This window comes from Heptranchias perlo, chromosome 14 (genome assembly GCF_035084215.1).
Source record: "Heptranchias perlo isolate sHepPer1 chromosome 14, sHepPer1.hap1, whole genome shotgun sequence".
Taxonomy (NCBI): Eukaryota; Metazoa; Chordata; class Chondrichthyes; order Hexanchiformes; family Hexanchidae; genus Heptranchias; species Heptranchias perlo.
In genome coordinates this window covers 49,569,856-49,591,676 of record NC_090338.1, presented here as the reverse complement: position 1 = coordinate 49,591,676, position 21,821 = coordinate 49,569,856, and the positions used below count along the sequence as shown (strand labels likewise).

Below are 21,821 nucleotides of genomic sequence, written 5' to 3'. Positions count from 1 at the left end.
TCATGATATTTAAAGCTCTTTTCCCCCAAACTAATATTTTGTTACTCATGAGTTGCTGATTAGTTACAGTACAGTGGGATTCGTTCGCAGGTGGTTCCTTAAGATCAGAACAGGAAGCTGTCGTGGATATAAGGAAGCTAAAAGGCACCACTTCCCCCATTCAATTGGTAAGTAAAATAATTCCATATTATTCTTGCAATAGATTCTCAGTTCTATGATTTTATCCATTGGGGCGGGGGGATGAATTTTGTGCTCATCAAACTTAGGATGTTGGTACTTGGGGAGTGGAAAACTATGTTTTCCTCTCAATGTCAGCATAAAGTGCTTATTGGTTAAGTATAGTACAGCCAGCTGCAGAATGAACTCCCAACAATGTGCCTTAGCCCAAACTTCAGAAAACTATAACACTGTCCACTTTTACCCATCATTATGGCCTCTCAAAGTGAGATTGCAAATTTTAAGCCAAATTTGACTTATGGGGGGCAAATTTAACAACCCCCGCCCAGTAGGGGGTAGTTAAAATGGAGCCGGGGACTTACCCACTGGCTTCCCACCCCAATTTGTCTGACTGTAATTTTAAATTGCAAGCGGCAAGGATACCCACCCAAAGCCGGCGGGGTCCTTTTAAATATGATGACATCATTGAGACCCGACTGCAATATTAACCTGAGGCCTGAGTGGGGCAAGAGTGATGGCTTCCCTGCCAGGCCATACCTGCTGGGAGCTGGATCGAGGGCAAGAAGAGGCCCAGTAAGTTAAGATTCTTTACATTTTTTGAAGTTTCCTCGTGGGCTAGGAGGAGCAAGGGCATCCCAACTCCTCCACCACCACCACCACCGACCCCCCCCCCCCCCCCAACCCGATCAATCAACCGTAGTGCTGCGGACCATTCTTGCGGGTCCTAAAATCCCACTCCCGTTCAGTGGGTTCAGGCGGGAGGCCGATAAGCTCTGTGCAAACGAGGCCCAGCTGTTAAAATAGCCTGGCCCTCGCTTTGTTTCCAACGTCTGAGTGCGCTGCCCACTTTGGACCCCCCCACACACCAACCATGCCTCCGGTTAAAATGACCCCATGATCTCATGTTTATTGGGTTTAGATTATCCAAACTCATTTCAGATAGGACCCTCACTGTGTGTATAGAAACCCTCCCCTGCATGGATTTGAAACAAGGGGGGGCAATTTTTAAGGGCGAGTTAGGTTAAAATTACCCCCCAAGATGTCAGATGTGAAAGGACAGCGGGCCGGATCTTGTTGGAGTGGGGCGTCTTGTGGTATGCGCCATTAGTTAGACCTTTTCCTGCACCCTTCAGCTCAAATGTTTTGCGGCGTAACTTGCTGGAAATACGATCTGATAATGGCACGGTGAGGGCAATGGGGCATCTGGGACCTTAGTGAATGGCGGGACCAACAGTCTATCTCCTTAACTAATAAGATTCAAGGATTGGGAAAGAACCAGAGGAACGACTGAGAAGGAGGATGAATTAGAGTCAAATCAGGTACAGAAAGAGAGGGAAAGAAAGATTGGATTAAGAGAGAGAAAAAAGAGACAAAGGAAAAGTAAGAAAAAAATGTAAAAATTTAAAATTTGACATTTTAAAAATCTCGAACAACAATTGACTACATGCAGGAATGAGATTGAATACTTTAAATTGTTCCCTTTCTGGGCCAGAGAGGTTGATTGGCATTGCATTAACAATTATTACATCGTTAAAAAGACACTTGCTCTCTTAATTACCAGACTTAACTTTCTGTGGCAAGTTTAATGGGCAATTAATGTGCAAATCCAGCAAGTTCTTCAAAAAACTGGGAGGCTAATGGCAAGATGCTAATTGTGCGAAGCAAACGGTGGAGTGGCTTAAATCGACCAGCAAGTTCTGGAGATACGCAACTCACGGCATATCTATCAATTCCCTGAACTTGCTGGCCAATTTGTACATTAATAACGGTGTGCGTCATTAACAAGCCATTATTTTTCCAGCAAGATCCGGCCCATTGTATCGTTCCAGTATACCACTTAGTCCCCTAATAATGGCAGCAATGGAGGAGGGACTAGAAATTAGAACCTAATGAAAATGTGTCATAGGGATTTTAACTAAGTCATGTTCATAGATTGTATGTTGATCAGTAACTTACTGAAGTTCATTGTTTCATAGTTTTCATTGTCATTATTTCATTCATATTCCGCTGTTTTCCTGCCGTTTGCGCAGCTCTTCCATCGAAGGTATGGTGTATGAGCGAGAGAATCCCGTGGAATGTCACCCCTGTGTATTTAGTTAGAAGATAATTGCTGAATCCAAGTGCGTTTTTTAAATTTAAAAAGAAAAGTTGATTCTTTAAAGAAGCATTGTCTTCATGAGGAAGCATGTGACAAACTTTATTGTTTGGGAAGAGAGAGGAACTTGCAAGTGGCACAGTTATGCATTTTAGCATGGTTTACATTGTATTTCTGTAATAATGAGGAAGTGTGTCTGAGCATTCTTTCATGGAGATGGTACTTCTTTAAGCCAGATGACATTTAAAGTGAGATGACCAGGAGAGGTTCCACCATATTTCATACAGCTTGTCATTTAAAAGTAACCTCTGCCTTTTAGGTACAGGTACCTGTGTTGCGACAATGGATTACAAAGAGGGTGAGGTGGATGAATTGCGTTTCAATGAAGGAGAAAAGATTCAGATAATTGGCTTCCTTCTTTCTAACCTGCAGTGGTTTTTGGGAAAGTCTTTATCTACTGGAGAAACTGGGTTTGTCCAAATAGGGCATGTAGAGCCTGACCAATTCAAAGCACTGTAAGTAAAGAGCTTCTGATTCAAAGATAAAAATTTCAGTTATTCAATTAAAATTCATTGTTCCAGTGGTAGAATTATGTTTATAGGGCTGATTTTATGAATGCACGTTACTATTGAAGAGCTTTGCCTGCTGAACGTGCGGGTCAGGAGATCACGAGCAGCATGCCTACGATTTCCCAATACGTGCGGCCTAGTCTATGGGCGATGCTCACACCAGTCTCGTGCATCTCTAAAATCGGTCCTTCTGTACTTGTGAGTTTTTATATTTTCACTTACATTTTTTCTCAGTTTTCAAAGTTATTTCCCCCTTTTGTTTTCTATCCTGCAAACACACACAACTCCTCGATTGAGACATCAGGCAGGTTTCCTGGCTCTCGGACTCTTTTCATTCATGCTGTGTGATTGGTTCATTGATAGGCCCCTTATCTTCCATTCCTTCCTCTGAGGAAGCACCTCATCTCTGCTTGGCAGCTCCCTCTGATGGTACAAGCTGAGATCACCAATGCTTGTGCTGCCATCTCCATGCAGCAGCACAGTAGTACACCAGCAGTTTGTTTCACTGATCTCCGCTGCATCTGTATTGCCAATCAAAACAGAAGTGCTTTTTTTAAGAAGAGTTTTCTATAAAGTGCTTTTCCTAACCTGAACGCTTATGGGCTAATCCTTAAAACTGTGACAAACAATATTAATTATTAATGTAATGCTGTGTTCAAAACTGGTTACCTTTTCCAATATGTGGAGCAGACACCAAACTAAATCAATTAATGATATGTTAATTAGCACCTTTGAGAAAGAGCAGAGGATTATACAAAGAAGTGCAGATAGAGTTAATCAGATGTTTTGTGAAACATTTTTGGTCTTGAGCTGCTGGGATCTTGGAAAGGTGTCAAGGAATGCAACCAGATAAAGATGAAGGCCTATGGAGTGAAATAGGGCCGCTTAGCAGCCGTTTTATAGGCGCTACGCGGCCGACTAAGCCTTGAAAATGGGGTCCGAGATGCACGCACACTTGCAAGGGGAAGCGTGCAGAATGCCACCTTGTTAAAGAGGTTTACACGCGCACCTAATGACCGCCGGCAGCATGCAGAGTAGGGAGATTATGACGCGAATCAGTGTGCTAACTCTGATTTAAAGGGACCACAGCTATTTTGGAACTCCGCACTCCATCCAATGCACTGGCCCAACGTCGCATAGCTGAACATGACTTAAAGGGCATGAAGGACCCCCTACCAGTGGTATTTAAAGGGATCATGCAGGAGTTATAGGTTAGTTGCTGGATAATTTCTTCTGGCTGCTGATGCAATTGTAAGTGTTTATGGAGGTTTCCTATACTTGGATAAAGTTTCAGTACTCTACAGGGAGTGGGCTGGCTGGCTGGCAGGCAACAGCAAGGGCACTGGTAGAGTGACTGGGGTGGGAGCAGGAATGCTGTCATCCTGAGAGAGGACAGCAGGTTCATGTTCCATGGAGCCACTGCCATTTGCTGCTTCCTGTTATGCTCCACCTTCTCCTGCAAGAAAGAGAGAAGTGTGTCAGTGAGTGTCCTGCAAGATGTTTGGGTGATGTGGCTGTCATGGTTGAACAGCTACTAGTGTGTGTGAACTGTGAGTTGTGGGTGAGGGGCGTGCAACAGTGCTAAATGTGTGAGGATGAGATAAACTATATGATTTGAACGGTTGAGTGCTGACTGAAAGAGATTGTTGGTAGGTGTAGTGAATTAAGCAGTGGATAAGGCTAATGATACTGTTAGTAATATATGCCACTTGAAGCTTGAACTCACTCACCTTGACAACTCTTTATAAATCATTGAATTTCTTTCTGCACTGCATCCATGTTCTTGAAGATATGCTCCTGGCATTTACCTCCTCCGCTACTTCCTGCCCCCACTGTGGATACAGGATTCCCCTCCTTCTCTCCACCTCTTGCACCAAGGCCTCCAGTGCACCATCGGAGAACCTTGGTGCATGCTCTTTCCCAGGCGCAGCCATTCTTCAAAGTATCACAGCACAGATTCAGTTTTGAAATGACTCCCACCACTTTTTGCAGCCACAATGCACCTCCCCTTTAAAAGGTGCAGGCTGCCTTTAAGAAGCGCGAGCCACTCCTGATATTGGGGCCCCCTGCTGATACATGCAGCCAATCAACAGCGCAGGCAACACTGGCTACACGCAGCAATCATTTAAAATAGCAGGCAGCACGAATGTAACGTGCTGCCTGCATTGCAACAACTGGCTGTGGGTTAATCGTGTACCGCGATCCCCATGCCTGTTTTCGGGGGTTATCCAAATAAACTCCCCCAGAGTTTACGCTTTGGAAGTAATTGGCAGTTGTGCGCAAATTGCGGCTGCAAATTGCGCCAGTTGGGTTACAGTTCGAACTTCCACTAAAATGCAGTAATATAATCTCAAAGGTAAAATCTTCCATGAACCAGCAAAATCCGCCAGCTTAACAGAGCGTTATCGTTTTTTTTTCTTTGCAATAAAAAATATTCTTTGATGTATTTAAGAATGATAACCTAGTGCAGTTTTATTAATACAGCTGAAAATGGGTTTATCACAAAAAATAAGCATTTTTAATAAGAGCATTTAGTTCTCCACCTGAGTAACTTGATTTTAAATCACTGAAAATTATTTTTAAAAACTATACTGAAACATTTACTACTTTCATTGGTGTACATTAGTCAGTTTCTTGGTAAAATAAATATTTTAAAAATATGTAAAAATGTTTAAAACGTGCCTACTAATGCCTGAATGGCTAAGAAAACGAGCTTGATTTGAATACCCTCCTCGAATGGGTGCAATCGCAATGCCCCCCAATCCTCGTTATTTCGATTGGGGGGGTGGGGGAGCATGACCAGTTTTGTGCGCGGGGCCGGCTTCAGGGCGATGATTTTTGAACCAGTGCAAAAGATCGTGGTAACTCGAATTACGCTGGATGTAACTTACGCCCAGCGTCTGTTGATTTTCCGCGATCTTTTGCGATGGTTCGGCTGGATTGCACTGATAAAACCAACGCAATCTAGCGGAAACTCTACTCTGAAAAGTCCAGGATGTGAAGTTACATAATCTGGAGTTTTGCTTGATTTATGTTTGGGAGAGGGCGGTATGATGAGAAACTTTCCAGAACCTTTTCTTAGGAGATTAAATGGATTTTGTGGAATTCACATTAGAGCAAATTGTACCTGGTCTGTGGCGGATTGGGCTTTACGAGATAAATGGACCTTCCCTCCTCCTAAGTGGAACATGCAGAATAAAGCTGTACTCCATACCTGACGACACTCTGTGATATCTGTCAGCTGCATATCAATAGATACTGTAGCGTAGATCTTAACTATCAGGTGGCTGGCCTGCAGAGCGGGCGGGTCGGTCGCCTGATCCCTGCAGCGGGGGGCCGGGTCCATTTTGACATGCCACTGGCAAGCTGCATATCCCGAGTGGGAATAGCAGCGGCTGACATTATTCTTGTGGAGCCTGGAGGAATACTCCTCTTTCAGACCCCACAAGAATAATTTTAACACTTACCTTTTCTGGTCTCTTCCTCTTGTCCACCAGGTTTTGCTGAGCAGAGCATCCATGGCTCACACTCTGCTCATTATGCCATTAAAATGGAATCGGGGTCCTAATGTACGTCATAGGACCTTGATTTGCATAGCTTACTGAGGCTCCCGCCTGATTTAGGTAGGCGTCTGGACCACCCAGTCGAAGGCCCTGGTTAAAATGATGGCGGAGCAGGAATGGGGCAGTAAGTCGACCACCTAAATTTTAATTTCAGTTCTACCCCATTTTCAGGAAAGCAATTAAAATATTTCTTTGCATTTCAAAGTAACGGTATGTGAAGCACTTTCGGGCATTTCTGAATGACTCCTGGTGCAGAGTTTCATACGCCGGGGGCACATGTGCAGAGTTAACCTATGCATCATGATTTTCCATCCAGAGATAATATTTACTCAAAGTATTTTATCTTTTTTTAATTAGCAGTTTGTAGCTAATTGTTTTATTGTAACTGAGACGTTGCTGGATTGTTGTTGGATGTCGATGAATTTCCCATGCAGTTAAAATCTAACTTTTAATTTACAGGGAAACCCATCTCCAGTTCATAAGTGATGAAGAAAAATCATCTTTGATCCTGTTCAAAAAACCTGATGAACAACATTGCATCAACGTTCTGAACAAACTCGCACAAACTGACATCAGCACTGTTTATCGTTTAGGTGCGTTTTTGCTCAAATTAATTTTTATGCGTTTAACTTCCCATTTTTTTAATCCCCCCAATCTTTTCCTCTCCTCTCCTGAAAGTGCTGATTTACACTGATTTACACGGTTCTGGCTATCCTGCAGAACCCGGATGGCTATTATTCATGTGTGATCCGGTTCAGTGGGCTATATGACAGGGACGATGTAATAGCTAAGCCCTATCCAATACTTGAGGGAATAGTGACCTGCCACTGTGGTACAGCATTCTGGAGTAACCAAAGTCTATTAGGTCACACTTGAGAATCGATTTTCTAAATATACAGTGGCCACGTACATCGAGTAATCACGGGCGTATTGCCTGTGTTTCCCGATATGCGTGGCTGGTGGACGAGGTTTCCCCACCAACAGTACATACTCGACAAATCAGCCTCCTTGTTTCACACCAAAGATTAGTGTGGGAGAAGTGGGTTTCGATTCATGGGGCATTGGCACCAGCACTGAGGAAAGAGAGTACTGTTCCGTCAGGACGGGCTTCACCTGAATCATGCTGGGACAGTGTTTTGGCGAATCGAATAACTAGGCTGTAGATAGGGCTTTAAATTAAATGGGGGGGAGTGGGTTCAGGTGGGGGGAAATTTAGAATGTTGAAGAAAAAAGACAAGGAAGTAGTACAGGGAAGAGATAGGGGTAATGATAACCAGAGTGTGACAGGAAGGGATAGAGCGAACAAACATAAGAGTGCATTAGCAAATGGGGTCAGAGTAGGAAAAAATGGTTAAAATCCAAAATTAAAGGTTCACTATCTGAATGCACGCAGCATTCGTAATAAGAAAGATGAATTTTTGGCACAAATAGAAACAAGTGGGTATGATCTCGTTGCCATTACGGAGACGTGGTTGCAATGTGACCAAGGTTGGGAACTGAATATTCTGGGGTATCTGACATTTCGGAAAAATAGAAAGAAAGAAAAAGGTGGTGGGGTAGCTCTGTTAATAAAGGATGAAATTAGTACAGTAGTGAGAAATGATCTTGGCTCAGAAGATCAAGATGTTGAATCAATTTGGATGGAGGTAAGAAATAGCAAAGGTAAGAAATCACTGGTGGGAGTAGTCTATAGGCCCCCTAATAGTAGCTACGCTGTAGGACAAAATATAAATCAAGAAATAATGGGGGCTTGTAAAAAGGTAATGCAATAATCATGGGCGATTTTAACTTTCATACAGATTGGACAAATCAAATTGGCAAAAGTAGCCTTGAGGATGAGTTCATAGAGTGTATTCGGGACCGTTTCTTAAAACAATCTGTTCTGGAACCGACCAGGGAACAGGCCATTTTAGATCTGGTAATCGGAAATGAGACAGGATGGATTAATGATCTCAAAGTAAAGGATCCCTTAGTGATCATAGTGATCATAATATGATAGAATTTCACATCCAGCTTGAGAGTGAGGATCTTTGATCTGAAACTACTGTATTAAACCTAAATAAGGGCAATTACGATGGCATGAGGACAGAGTTGACTAAAGTAGACTGGGGAAAATGATTACAAGGTATTACGGTGGATAAGCAGTGGCAGACATTTAAAAAGATATTTTATGACTCTCAACAAAAATATATCCCAGTAAGGAGGAAAAAGTCCACAAGAAGGGTGTACCAACCATGGCTAACTAAGGAAGTTAAGGATGGTATCAAGTTAAAAGAAAAGGCATACAACATGGCAAAGATTACTGGTAAGCCCAAAGATTGGGAAAACTTTAAAAACCTGCAAAGGAGGTCCAAAAAAATAATAAAAGGGGAGAAAATAGATTGTGAGAGTAAATTAGCAAGAAATATAAAAAATGACAGTAAGAGCTTTTACAAGTATATAAAAGGAAGAGAGTAGCTAAAGTAAGTATACGTCCCTTAGAGGATGAGACTGGGGAAATAATAATGGAAAACAAGGAAATGGCAGAGGCATTGAACAGATTTTTTATCTGTCTTCACAGTAGAAGACACTAAAAGCATACCAATAATAATAGATAATCAAGGGGTAAAGGGGAGGCAGGATCCAAAAACAATCATTATCACTAGAGAAAAAGTACTAGGCAAACTAATGGGTCTGCAGGCTGACAAGTCCCCTGGACTTTTAAGACCCTGGATGGCTTGCATCTGAAGGTCTTAAAAGAAGTGGCTACAGAAATAGTGGATGCATTGGTTTGCAATCTTCCAAAATTCACTAGATTCTGGAAAGGTCCCAGTGGATTGGAAAACCGCAAATGTAACGCCCCTATTCAAGAAAGGAGGGAGACAGAAAGCAGGCCAATTAGCCTAACACGCCATCATTGGGAAAATGCTAGAATCAATTATTGAGGAAGTAGTAGCAGGACATTTAGAGACTCAAAATAAAATCAAGGAGAGTCAACGTGGTTTTATGAAGGGGAAATTGTGTTTGACACATTTATTAGAGTTCTTTGAGGAAGTGACGAGCAGGGTGGATAAAGGGGAACCAGTAGATGTAGTGTATTTGGATTTCCAAAAGGCATTCAATAAGGTGCCACATAAAAGGTTACTGCATAAGGTAAGAGCACATGGTGTTGTGGATAATATATTAGCATGGATAGAGGATTGGCTAACTAACAGAAAACAGAGAGTCGGGCTAAAGGGGTCATTTTCAGGATGGCAATCTGTAACGAGTGGAGTGCCACAGGGATCAGTGCTGGGGTCTCAACTATTTACAATCTATATCAATGACTTGGATAAAGGAAGCAGGTGTATTGTGGCCAAATTTGCTGATGACACAAAGATAGATGGAAAAGTAAGTTGTGAGGAGGACACAAAGTGTCTGCAAAGGTATATAGATAGGTTAAATGAGTGAACAAAAATTTGGCAGATGGAATATAATGTGGGAAAATGTGAAGTCATCCACTTTGAAAGGAAGAATAAAAAAGCAAAATATTATATAAATGGGGAAAGACTACAGAATGCTGCGGTACAGAGGGATTTGTGTGTCCTCATACATGGAACACAAAACTTAGTATACAGATGCAGCAGGTAATTGGGAAGGCAAATGGAATATTGGCCTTTATTTCAAGGGGGATGGAGTATAAAAGCAGGGAAGTCTTGCTACAATTGTACAGGATGCTGGTAGAGTACTGCCTACAGTTTTGGTCCCCTTATTTATGGAAGGATATACTTGCATTGGAGGCGGTTCAGAGAAGGTTCACTTGGATGATTCCGGGTATGGAAGGGTTTTCTTATGAGGAAAGATTGAGCAGGTTGGACCTATACTCACTGGAGTTTAGAAGAATGAGAGGAGATCTTATTGAAACATAAGATTCCGAGCGGGCTTGACAGGTTAAAATGGGAGGATGTTTCCCCTTATAGGGGAATCTAGAACCAAGGGGCACAGTCTCAGAATAAGGGTTCGCCCATTAAGACTGAGATGAGGAGAAATTTCTTCTCTCAGAGGGTTGTGAACCTTTGGAATTCTTTGCCCCAAAGAACGGTGGAGGCTGAGCCATTAAATATATTCAAGGCTGAGTTAAACAAATTTTTGATCAGCAAGGGAGTCAAAGGATATTGGGAACAGGCGGGAAAGTGGAGTTGAGGCCAGAATAAGATCAGCCATGATCTCATTGAATGGCGGAGCAGGCTCGAAGGGCCAAATGGCCTACCCCTGCTCCTATCTCTTATGTTCTTGTTTCAAAGCTGTAATGCCCACACGGTTATAAAGAGGGGCAGGCACACATCTTTTTTTTTTAAAAAGCTTGATTTCCTATTGTTAATGGGGTAATAAGCTACCAGTGGTGTAAAGTTTGTTGTTTATATTTGGAGTTGTCAGTCAGCCATGTTGGGTAACTAAAATAATATGTTCCGGACACAGATATGATTTTATTCACATCATCGTGCTTGGGTAATGGTGATAAAAGCAAACAAATAAGAGACTGTATGACCCCGATATTTCCGGGACGTGGACTGTGGAGGGACGGGGAGGGGGGAAGCGGTTGTTGTGGCCGGGAAACCTGGAAATTCAGGTAACGCGGAGGTCCTGCCGATCGTGGGCCGGGTGGAGATCGTGGAGGGAGTGAGGGAGGGAGATCGTGTGTCAGGGTGGAGATCGTGGAGGGAGTGAGGGAGGGAGATCGTGGTTTCGGGGGGGAGATCGTGGAGGGAGTGAGGGAGGGAGATCGTGTGTCAGGGTGGAGATCGTGGAGGGAGTGAGGGAGGGAGATCGTGGTTTGGTGGGGGAGATCGTGGAGGGAGTGAGGGAGGGAGATTGTGTGTCGGGGTGGAGATCGTGGAGGGAGTGAGGGAGGGAGATCGTGGGTCGGGGGGGAGATCATGTAGAAAGGGAGGTCGGGGGAGATTGTAGAGGGAGAGATGGGAGGGGAGTTCGTGGTTCGGAGGGCAGATCGTAAAGGGAGAGATGGGAGGCGAGTCCGTGGTTCGGGAGGGAGATCATGGGTCGGGGGGGGAGATCGTGGAGGGAGTGAGGGAGGGAGGTCGGGGGAGATCGTGAATGGAGATAATGGGTTGGGGGTGGGGGGAGATCGTGGAGGGAGTGAGAGAGGGAAATCGTGGATCGAGGGGAAGATCATGGAGGGAGGGAGATTGTGGAGGGAGTGAGAGAGGGAAATCATGGATTGTGGGGGGAGATCATTAAGGGAGCGAGGGAGGGAGATCGTGGGTCGGGGGAGATCATGGAGGGAGGGAGATTGTGGGTCAGGGGGAGAGGGTCACCGGGGGTGGCATTGGATCGCCGGTGGGGGGTGGGGGGGGAGGTCGGCGGATCGTGGGGATGGGGCCCATCACGGCAAGTTAGCTTGAGGGGCCAGGGGAAGCACTCCTGCTCCTGCTGACCCACAAGCAGTGCTGGCAAGGCACTTACCTGCTGGAATTGGCCGTTCTTGCTTCCCTTTAGCTGTCGGATTTTCTGAGCCCTGGGAAACCAGGCTTGCAGCTGTTACATTTAAAACTCTGGTATAATTTGAGGAACACAACCTCATTAAGATATTTAAATTACTGACCCGCCTCTCGAGCAGGTTAGTCGCCCAACCCCAACCTGCCTCTGTTAAAACCGGAAGTGGCCTCATTGGAGGTGGGTTTGGGTTGGGTTGGGGTCGGGTTTCCCATTTAAAAAATTTTAACTCACACCCTGCCAGTCTCCCACCTGTGCTGGGAGGTTAAAATTCCCCCTACATATATGTATTTTGGTGATTAAAGAGAATTGGGAGTGGTATTTTGTCAAGTCATAGCTATTTTGGAAAGAATTTAATAAAGGAATTGCATCATACACAACTTTAACTCTCTGTAAATTCCAAGTCTCACCAAGACTTGAATATTGGTCTTCTGTCTGGAAAGGACCTTCTAAACACTATTGTTGCACTACAGAACAAATAGAAGAAAAAGATTGCTGTCTGACAGATAATCCCTCTATCACCCCTAGACTCCAAACCTCATGATTGTAACCTTTCTTGTCTCTGTTTACGAATACTACTATAATCAGTGCTTTTCTGAATTTTCATTTCTTTTTCCAAATACACCATTTTTGATACATTTCTTCTCCCTACATGTTAACTATGTTCAAATAAAAGTTATTGCAGTGTTTCCTAATCCAACTCATTCTTTTTCCAACGACCTTAAAACGTTGCTGTTGCTTACCTTCCTCAGCTTTCCTTCTTCTTGCAGTATTCAGGCTTTTTAAAATTTAAGCTTGCCATCATCTAATCATTTACCTCATCTTTTCTTCTTTACTCTTTTTTAACCTTCACAGCAACCACACAATGGGCCTTGACATCAAGTTACATTGAGTCTACAGCACAGAAACAGGCCATTCGGCCCAATTGGTCTATGCTGGCGTTTATGCTCTACACGAGCCTCCTCCCTCCCTACTTCATCTAACCCTATCAGCATACCCTCTATTCCTTTCTCCCTCATGTGCTTATCTTTTATAGAACACATGTGAAGCAGTACTGGAAAGCACATAGAGGTCGTTAAGATAATGAAAGGGTTTGATAGTGTAGACATAGAGAAGATGTATCCACTTGTGGGGAGCCCAAAACTAGCCCATAAGCTACATGTGCTTATCTAGCTTCTCCTTAAATGCATCTATGCTATTTGTCTCAACTACTCCTTGTGGTAGCACGTTCCACATTCTTACCACTCTTTAGGTAAAGAAGATTCTCCTGAATTCCCTATTGGATTTATTAGTGACTATTTTATATTTATGACCTCTAGTTTTGGGCTCCCCCACAAGTGGATACATCTTCTCTGTGTCTACACTATCAAACCCTTTCATTATCTTAACGACCTCTATCAGGTCACCCCTCAGCCTTCTCTTAACTGGAGAAAAGAGTCCCAGCCTGTTCAGCCTTTCCTGATAAGAATATCCCCTCAGTTCTGGTATCATCCTTGTGAATCTTTTTTGCACCTTCTCCAATGACTATATCCTTTTCATAATAGAGACCAGAACTGTGCACAATACAGCTTCACGTGTGTTCCATACAAGTTTAACATAATGTCTCTGCTTTTCAATTCTACCCTCTAGAAATGAACCTCAGTGCTTGATTTGCCTTTTTTATGGCCTTATTAACCTGCGTCGCTACTTTTAGTGATTTGTGCATCTGTACTCCCAGATCCCTTTGTAGAGAATTCCTTATTTTGTGTGATTCTTCGACACTGGACAAATAGTCAAGCAATGAAAATTACCCTCACTCACAGTAGTTTCGTTAATCAAAAGTAATTATTTAATGATGTTATCATTCATACGAGCATTCATGAAGCAAAATCAAACCATACATACGACTTTCCTCTATAAAATCCCATTATACACTTAATAATTCACAACGTTATTATGTAATGGCTTAACAATTCATACACATCAGGCAAATCATTAATACATATACAACCTATAAACCAAGGCTTTTGCTCATTGGGCCTAAAGGTTGATCAGCTCTTCAGTACTCGAGGTCCTCTTCTTCTTGCGTGATGTCCAACTGCAGTGTGTGTTCCTTGTGACTGCCGGGTGGTGAAGAGACTGTTCATCTCTCAGTCATCTTTTTATATTGTTTTTTAACCAACAGGATGTAGGATTGGGGCGGGTCATTCTTTTTGTCCAATCACTCCCTGTTGCTACGCCTCAATCATTAACATACTTCAATGATTGACAGTTTAGGCTTTGATCATGTGACCGGAGACCCTTTGATGTAGAAAAGACCATATGCTCGAACGATGGGTTGTAAAAGGCCCCTTTACTGTCTCCGTTTATGGCCTTTCATGTAGAGACAGCCCCTTACATTTCTATGCCCAGACATTCTTAATGGTCCTTACATCTCCAATTTTGATTGCTGCAGTGGCTTCAAATCCATTCCTTATACCATTTGACCATATGGTGGGTGCAATACCATTTGATGTTTTACAAATCCCAGTTCTTTTAAACAGATTACCAGATATGAATAAGAGGCCCATGCTTTTTTTTTTCACGCCTATCATTGCTTTCCTGATCCGAAGATTTTGAGGCATGCCCTTGTTGCTTTTTCTTACACCCTGCTGTTTAGAAAAGCTTGTGCTTCCAAAAGCCTTTGTGTTTTGAAAGCCCAACAACGCTTTAAGCTCAATATTATCTATCCAGCTTATTTATTTAATAATCTAGATATCTATCCACAGTACAGTGTCTTCGATCCCGAAACTCATTCTTCTCCAATGCCATCAGTGTCAGTGAAGGAAAAACAGGATTTGCGAGAACACAGTTTACCACATTATTGTGTTTGCAGGTTTTCAAATGTCTTTGTTTAAAAGGGGTCCAGTTAACCCTTTCCTTAAATGTCTTTTGTTAAAGGGGTTTTGAACCCCACACCTTTGCTCCTCCATCCCATTCAGACTCTTATTATTCAAGCAGTATGTGGCCTTCTATTCTTCCTAACTAAATGCACCACCTCACAATTACCTAGATTGAAATTAATCAATTACATGCCAATTCTGCAAGTTCATTAATGTCTTCTTGCATTTTCACGCATTTTTCCTTTATGTTAACTATACCACCCATGGGTGTCGTCCACAAATTTTGAAATTGTACTTCCGATTCCCGAGTCCAAATCGTTAATGTAAATTGTGAACGGCAGTGGTCCCAGAACCAATTCCTGTGGCACACCACTTCCCACCTTTTGCCAGTCTGAGTAGCTACCCTTAACCCCGACTTTCTGTTTTCTTTTTTGTAGCCAGCTTGCTATCCATTCTGCTACCTGTCCCCTGACTACACATGCTCTAAGCTTAAGCATGAGTCTTTTGAAAATCCAAATATATTACATCTACTGCATTACCCTTGTCTACTTTTTCTGTTACTTCTTCAAAGAATTCACTAAGTTTGGTCAAGCATGACTTCCCCTCCTGAAATCAGTGCAGACTACTCTTTATTATATTTTAATTTTTCAATTACATCCTTGAGTAAAGATTCCATTATCTTTCCTACCACTGATGTTAAGCTAACTGGTCTCTCGTTCCCTGGACTTGTTCTATCTACCTTTTTAAATATAGGAATAACATTAGCTGTCCGCCAGTCCTCGGGCACTATTCCCATTTCTAATGATGTTTTATATGTATGTAATAGTGCCTCTGGTATCTCTCCCCTAACTTCTTTTAATATGTGCGGATGCAATCCATTCAGACCAGGAGTTTTATCCTGTCTAAGTTTGATTAGTTTATCAAATATCTCCCCCCTTTCTATCTTAAATATCTTTGAATCTTTTTTGATCTCTTCTTCTAAAGTCATGCCCACCATGTTAGTCTCCCTGGTTAATACTGAGGCAAAGTGATTATTCAGTATTTCTGCTATTTCGCTGTCATTGCCTGTGAGTTTATCTTGTGCATCCCTTAGTGGCCCTATCCCTATTCTGATTTTTCTTTTGTTATTTATGTGTCTGTAGAATACTTTACTATTTTGTTTTATATTCTTTGATAATTTAATTTCATAGTTGTTGTTTGCTTTCCTATTTTTTTTTAACTTCTTTCCTAACCTCTTTGAATTCCCTTTTGTCATCCTTTCCTTTATTTTCTATGTACTTAGAGTATGCCTTTTTTATTTCAATTTTTCCCTTATCTCTTTATTCATCCATGGTGTTTCATTATGGGCTAGTTTGTTCTTGTTTTTTAGAGGAATATATTTCTCCTGAACTCTATTGATCACAGTTTCAAATATTTCCCACTGCTATTCTATCTCTTTGTCTGACATTTTTTTCTAGTTTACCTTCCCTAGTTCCACTCTTACCCCCTCAAAATTAGCTTTTTTCCAAACAATTACTTTGGTCTTTGTCTTACTTATGTCGTTCTCAATCATTATTTTAAACCTGATTATGTTATGATTGCTATTACCTAGATGTTTCCCTATGCTTACTGCTCTTATCTTCTCACATACTGGGTGAGAAAGGAGTCCTGTACATACTGTTAGGAACTCCATTCCCCTTTTCCTGCCTCTTGCCAGTTAATTTGGGGGTAGTTGAAATCGCCCATGATTATTATTTGATTTTTTAAAAACTAATTTCATAGGTTTGCCTGCATATTTCTTCCTCCACTTTCCATCCACAATTAGGTGGTCTGTACCCTGGTTTCTCAATTTTAAAAAATGCTGCTTGAAGGAGATAGAAACATACATATAACATCACTTTACCAAACTATTGACAATGCCATACTATGTTTTTTTTTATTTAAAGTAATTGGCTGTAGTATTCCAATCTACCCCTGGTTGGAACAGGGGTGGTTGAACAATGGAGGACTGGAAATTGGGGCACAAGCTGATTCTGCCCAGCTGGAACAACTGAGTGATTTTCTAGTGGGGGGGAAAAGGTAAATCTCCCCACTGCCATCCCCCCCCCCCAATGTCAAGGGGGCAGGTTGGGGGAGCCTCTGAAGTATTTCAGGAATTCTGCCCATACACCCTTGGTAGGCCTCAGTGGAACTCAAGAGTCCAGTTGAGGACTCGGTTGAGGATTTCCAATTCAGGAAAGGCCCAAAACATGTGCCACCAAAGGTAATCGATCCTAGAATGAATCGATTACCTTAACTTTAGTTTCCCGGAACTCCACAGTCTTTAAAATCGTCCCTTTCGTGGCCATTGATTCACCATCGCAACAACACGGTCCTGTTCCAATTTTTCAGGCTGCCATTGGGGCATGCGATGCTGATGTGCCCTTTCTGGCATGGACCTCATGCCCCTAGCATGTATATAGCCCCGACTGGGCCATTTGGGACATGATCTGGGTCTCCTTACATCAGCGGACTTTGGGTCTGCTATACCACACAACTGGCATTGCAGCCCAATTGTCATTACAGGTCCTTTGTGTTCTACTATCTGTTAAGTTCTCAATACCATGCAGCTTCTCAACTGGGATAAAGGCCAGATGACCTGTTTTCAGGCCTCTGAAAATGCCTCCAAATTTCACTTCCAGTCTTTAATAAAGTACTGGACCTCCACTCTGTTCCTCATGCTGATAGCATAGCTCAGAACTCACTAAAGTTACCACATGATTGCTACAGTAGAAACCTGTCACAGTCTTTTTAAAGATTTCCAGCTGGAATTAACCTATAGTTATGATGTCTGTTGTCACATTGCAGATAAGTATTGGACAGTTATTGTTTATGCTTTTATGGCAGTAAATGAATAACTTATTATTGGTGAATATATGTAAAAGTAATCAACATCTTGTCATGTGCTGTTGCTTTCCTTGGACTTCCACCACAATGCTTGTTACAAGAATTAATTTTTATTACATGACAGGGACATCAAAATGGTGGACCTTTCACATAAAGGAAGAGAACAGTAGCTCCACATTTTGTTAAATATTTATACATTGCAAAAAAAATGGTTGAGAATAATATAAACATTTAAAAGAACAGAGGATTTTGAGGTTGTTAATCAAACCTTTAAGGTTTTCTCATCTCTGATGCTATTCAGTGAGGATGCCACCTTGTAACACACTACTACGCATCTAACAAACTATATGTAATTACATTGATATTGATGCATTTCGTATTCCCTTGTCAATGTTTTTAATTGGAGATGTAACATGCTGCACTTCCTTTAATAACTTATGTCTAATGAATTACTGAGACACTTATTTTTCCAGGTTATATAATTTTTTAATATGATGAGATAACAATGATATTAGAGACCCAGCCTATTTGAAATCTCTCACCAGAAGGAAACCAACACATTACAACCAAAATGGCAAATGGTGCATGAAATATAAATTTGAAAGATGCTCACAGTTAACTATAGCAATTTATAATCCACACAGTCTAATTCCCAACTAAATGACTGCAGTCTGAACAAATCCATTTATTCCCGATTGATCTCTGGCCTTTTGCTGACTTACACTTTTCATGAAGGCCGTGCACTAAACCTATCAACACATTTGATCTACTTTGTGTGTTTAGTTTCCAGCAGCCATGGAGTTGTGGAACTGTTATCTATAAAAGATAAGCCAGTGTTCTCTATTTCTAAGAGTTTGTATATCTGTTGTTTCTAATGTAGATAAATGCACATGGTCAGAAGTAATGTCAGAAAGTGAACCAGGTGAGTAAGAATAATATCACTCAGCTCAAAGTACTCATCTCATTAAAAAAAAGACTTGCACTGAAATATTCATGTAATTTGTTGTTGATTATTTTAATTAATGAGAACTCTGCTTAGAACAGAGGTTAATGTGACTAATTTTGAGAATTTGAATGTTAGCAGCAAAGAAATGTAAGTTCACTCAGAGAAATTGGTAATGATTTGTTGATTTTCTTTTGGTTCACATTATTTCTTTAACTAATCAGCACATTCTAATAATGTGTAAAATTTACTAACTTGATTTATACACTCACCTAGAAATCACTGATGGCAATATTAGTGGATGAACAACATATTTGTATGACATTCCTCTGTTGATTATTTTAATGCAGGTGTTAACCCATTTATTTTAATTATGAATGCATTCAGTGTGTGTTCAGTTAATATCACCAACGGTAATTTCTGTACTCGTATGTTTTGACTCATTGGTGAACATTTCTGAGACATTTATCTTTTATTTTTCTTCACTTATCTCCACAGGAGAATTTCTTCCTTCAATATTTGAAAAGCATCTCCCTTCTGGCCCGGCTGGACGAGCTCGTGGAGAGAACATTCCTGAGATTAGCTCTTCTAAATCTAAGGAATTTGAAGAATTATCCCAAGGACCGGATCAACCAGATGAACCTAAGTTCTATATAGACCTTAATCGTGGAGAGCAGGATGATCCTGAAGTCTTTGACCCCATACTATTATTCCTAAACAGAGAGGACTATGTAGCACACTTCAAAGAGTTCTATGATTTGTCCTTTTCCTTCATAGGCTCTACCTTATATGGGGTAACTGAAGAAAAGGAAGTGTTACAGTACTTGGAAATGGCAAGGGAGATGGCCAAAAGATACAACAAACATTGGGCTTATTGCAGAATTTGTTTCCTTTTAGGAAGACTTTGCGCTAAAAGGCTCAGATTCTCGCAGGCCAGAGTTTACTTTGAAGAAGCAATGACTCTGGTGCAAGGGAAATTTTCCGACTTGTATCTGTTGACTGCTTTATTTGTGAACCTGGCCTCTGTGTATTTGAAGCTAAAAATGAAAGAGAAATCTCATACCCTTGTGGAAAAGGCCGCAACTCTTCTTCTCTGCATTCCATGTCATGTCTTCAGTTCAGAGACTGAGTTAGAGATACTTAACATTATACTTAAAGAAGCGATGATCGCTGACGATTATCACCTGGAGGCACGTGTCTGTTTTCTGATATCAAAACTTTTTCTAGAAATCGGAAAATCTGAAGAGACTTTGCCATTTGCTGAACATTTGCAGTTTCTTTCAAACAGTTTCAGTTCACAAAGCAAAATAGTCCCAGTGGATGTGCATTTGATTTTAAGCTCAATATACAACAAAAAATGCTTACCACAGCTTGCGCTGGCAACATTAAGATTTGCTCAACCTGGCTCAAGCAGCACATTGTTTGGTTCTTTGCAGAAGGCTGATTTTGTCATTAAAACAATCTCAAAGTTTGACACTCAAGGAATTTGTAATGGCAAAGTTCCGACACAAGCTGCATTTTACCTCCAAGAGGCTTCAGATCTCTCATCCAGCAGAGGCAACATAAACATCCAGAGGGACTTGTACTTTGCTTTGGCTATATTATACCAGCAGTATGAGTCATATGAAAGGGCAATTGATTACATGACAAAGTCTGAAGAAATAGCAAAATGCATCAGCGACGGGGGAGCTTTCAAAGTCTCTCTTTTTCTTGCTTGGTTGTACGTTTTAAATAATCAGCCTGCTGCGGCATCAGGAATATTGAATTCCCTTCTACAATCATCACTCGAGACACACAGTCCTATACAGCAGGGAGTCATTCATAACATGATGGCAATTTCTCTAAGAAAGAAAACCAGACTGAAGGAAGCTCTGGAAAACTGCTTATGTGCAATAATGACTGCAGAAGAGACTGGTATAAAACGTAACCAAGCTATTGCTCATGCTAACTTTGGGTCTCTGACTCTGTGTTGTAAAGTTCTCACACTGTCAGAACGCTACCTCAGGAAATCTTTGAATCTGTATTTAGAAATGCAGGACTGCAGCTCAGAAGTGGGTTGTGTGCAAGTCCTCCTCTGTTTAGGACAATACTACATAGACAGAGGCATGAGAGAAGATGGGAGATTGAACTATGAGCTAGCCCTTCTTACTGCCATGAAAACCAATAGTATTCATTGTAAGTATTGCATCATGCTGATTGATTCAAATGTGTTGCACACAAGAATAATAGGTGCCCAGGAATTAGCAATGAGGCTTGTAACCTTTACATGCTTCAAGTGATACTTAAAACAGCAAGTGGTTAAACAAAAACTAGAGCACCAGATTGGACTAGGGCAGATGTTAAAAAGATGAGGTGCGAGCTAGTTAAGATAAGGTGGAAGGAGAAATTGGCACACATTGACTATAGAGCAACATTGGGATGTTTTTTTAAAAGAAGAGACTGCAAGGGCACAGAATAAGTAAAAGAAAGAAGAAAGAAAAGACTTGCATTTATATAGCGCCTTTCACAAGCTCAGGACAACTCAAAGCACTTTACAGCCAATAAAGTATTTTTGAAGTGTAGTTACTGTTGTAATTTAGGAATTACATTAAAAGAAGGAAACAATAGTAGTTTAAGGATACCATGGATAAATAGAGGTTAGGAAACAATTAAAATTGAATTAGAGGGCCAATAAGGATAATAATGAAAAAAAACTAAAGGAGAACATGAGAAAATAAGAAAAAAGATTAAGAGCGGGATAAGGAAAGCTAAGAGGGAACATAGGAAGCCATCAAAAGAATCAGGAAAGTATTTAAGTATATCAATAAAAAGAAAATTGTTAAAAATAAGGTGGGACCTCTGAGAGGAGAGGATTGCCAAATTGGAGATGATGATTAAAAAATGGCTGAGTTTTTAATAAATACTACGCATTGGTCTTTACTAAAGAGAAGGGTATTGAAGAGGAGCTGAATCCTGAAGTGACTGAGAGTCAGATGAGCGATATGGTGATGGATAAAAGGAAAAGTTATTTAGGCTAAAGGAAGACAAAGCACCAGGGCCCAACAGAATATACCCTAAGATCCTGAGGGAAATTAGGAAGGAAATAGCTACAATCGAGAAATTCTATTTCAGGGTGCTATTAAGTGTGGATGTGTGCCAGAGGAAAGTGGACAATGTTGTACTCATTTTTGAAAATGGAGACCAAGGTAATCCAGTTAATTATAAACCAATTAGCTTAATGTCTGTGGTAGGGAAAATGTTAGAATCTTTAATTAAGAATGAAATTACCACATATCC

General features: G+C 41.3%; 1 protein-coding gene across 2 annotated transcripts in view; it reads left to right on the top strand.

Annotated features, from left to right (window-relative positions):
• The window catches only part of sh3tc2 (SH3 domain and tetratricopeptide repeats 2), a 75,825-nt gene that overhangs the window by 34,801 nt on the left and 19,203 nt on the right, over positions 1-21,821 (top strand). For both annotated transcript variants that reach the window (XM_067996418.1, XM_067996417.1), the window contains exons 7-11: positions 91-167; positions 2,592-2,787; positions 6,864-6,997; positions 18,483-18,524; positions 19,044-20,720. In XM_067996418.1, coding sequence (XP_067852519.1) covers positions 91-167; positions 2,592-2,787; positions 6,864-6,997; positions 18,483-18,524; positions 19,044-20,720 — 2,126 coding nt within the window. The remainder of the gene's footprint in view (positions 1-90; positions 168-2,591; positions 2,788-6,863; positions 6,998-18,482; positions 18,525-19,043; positions 20,721-21,821) is intronic.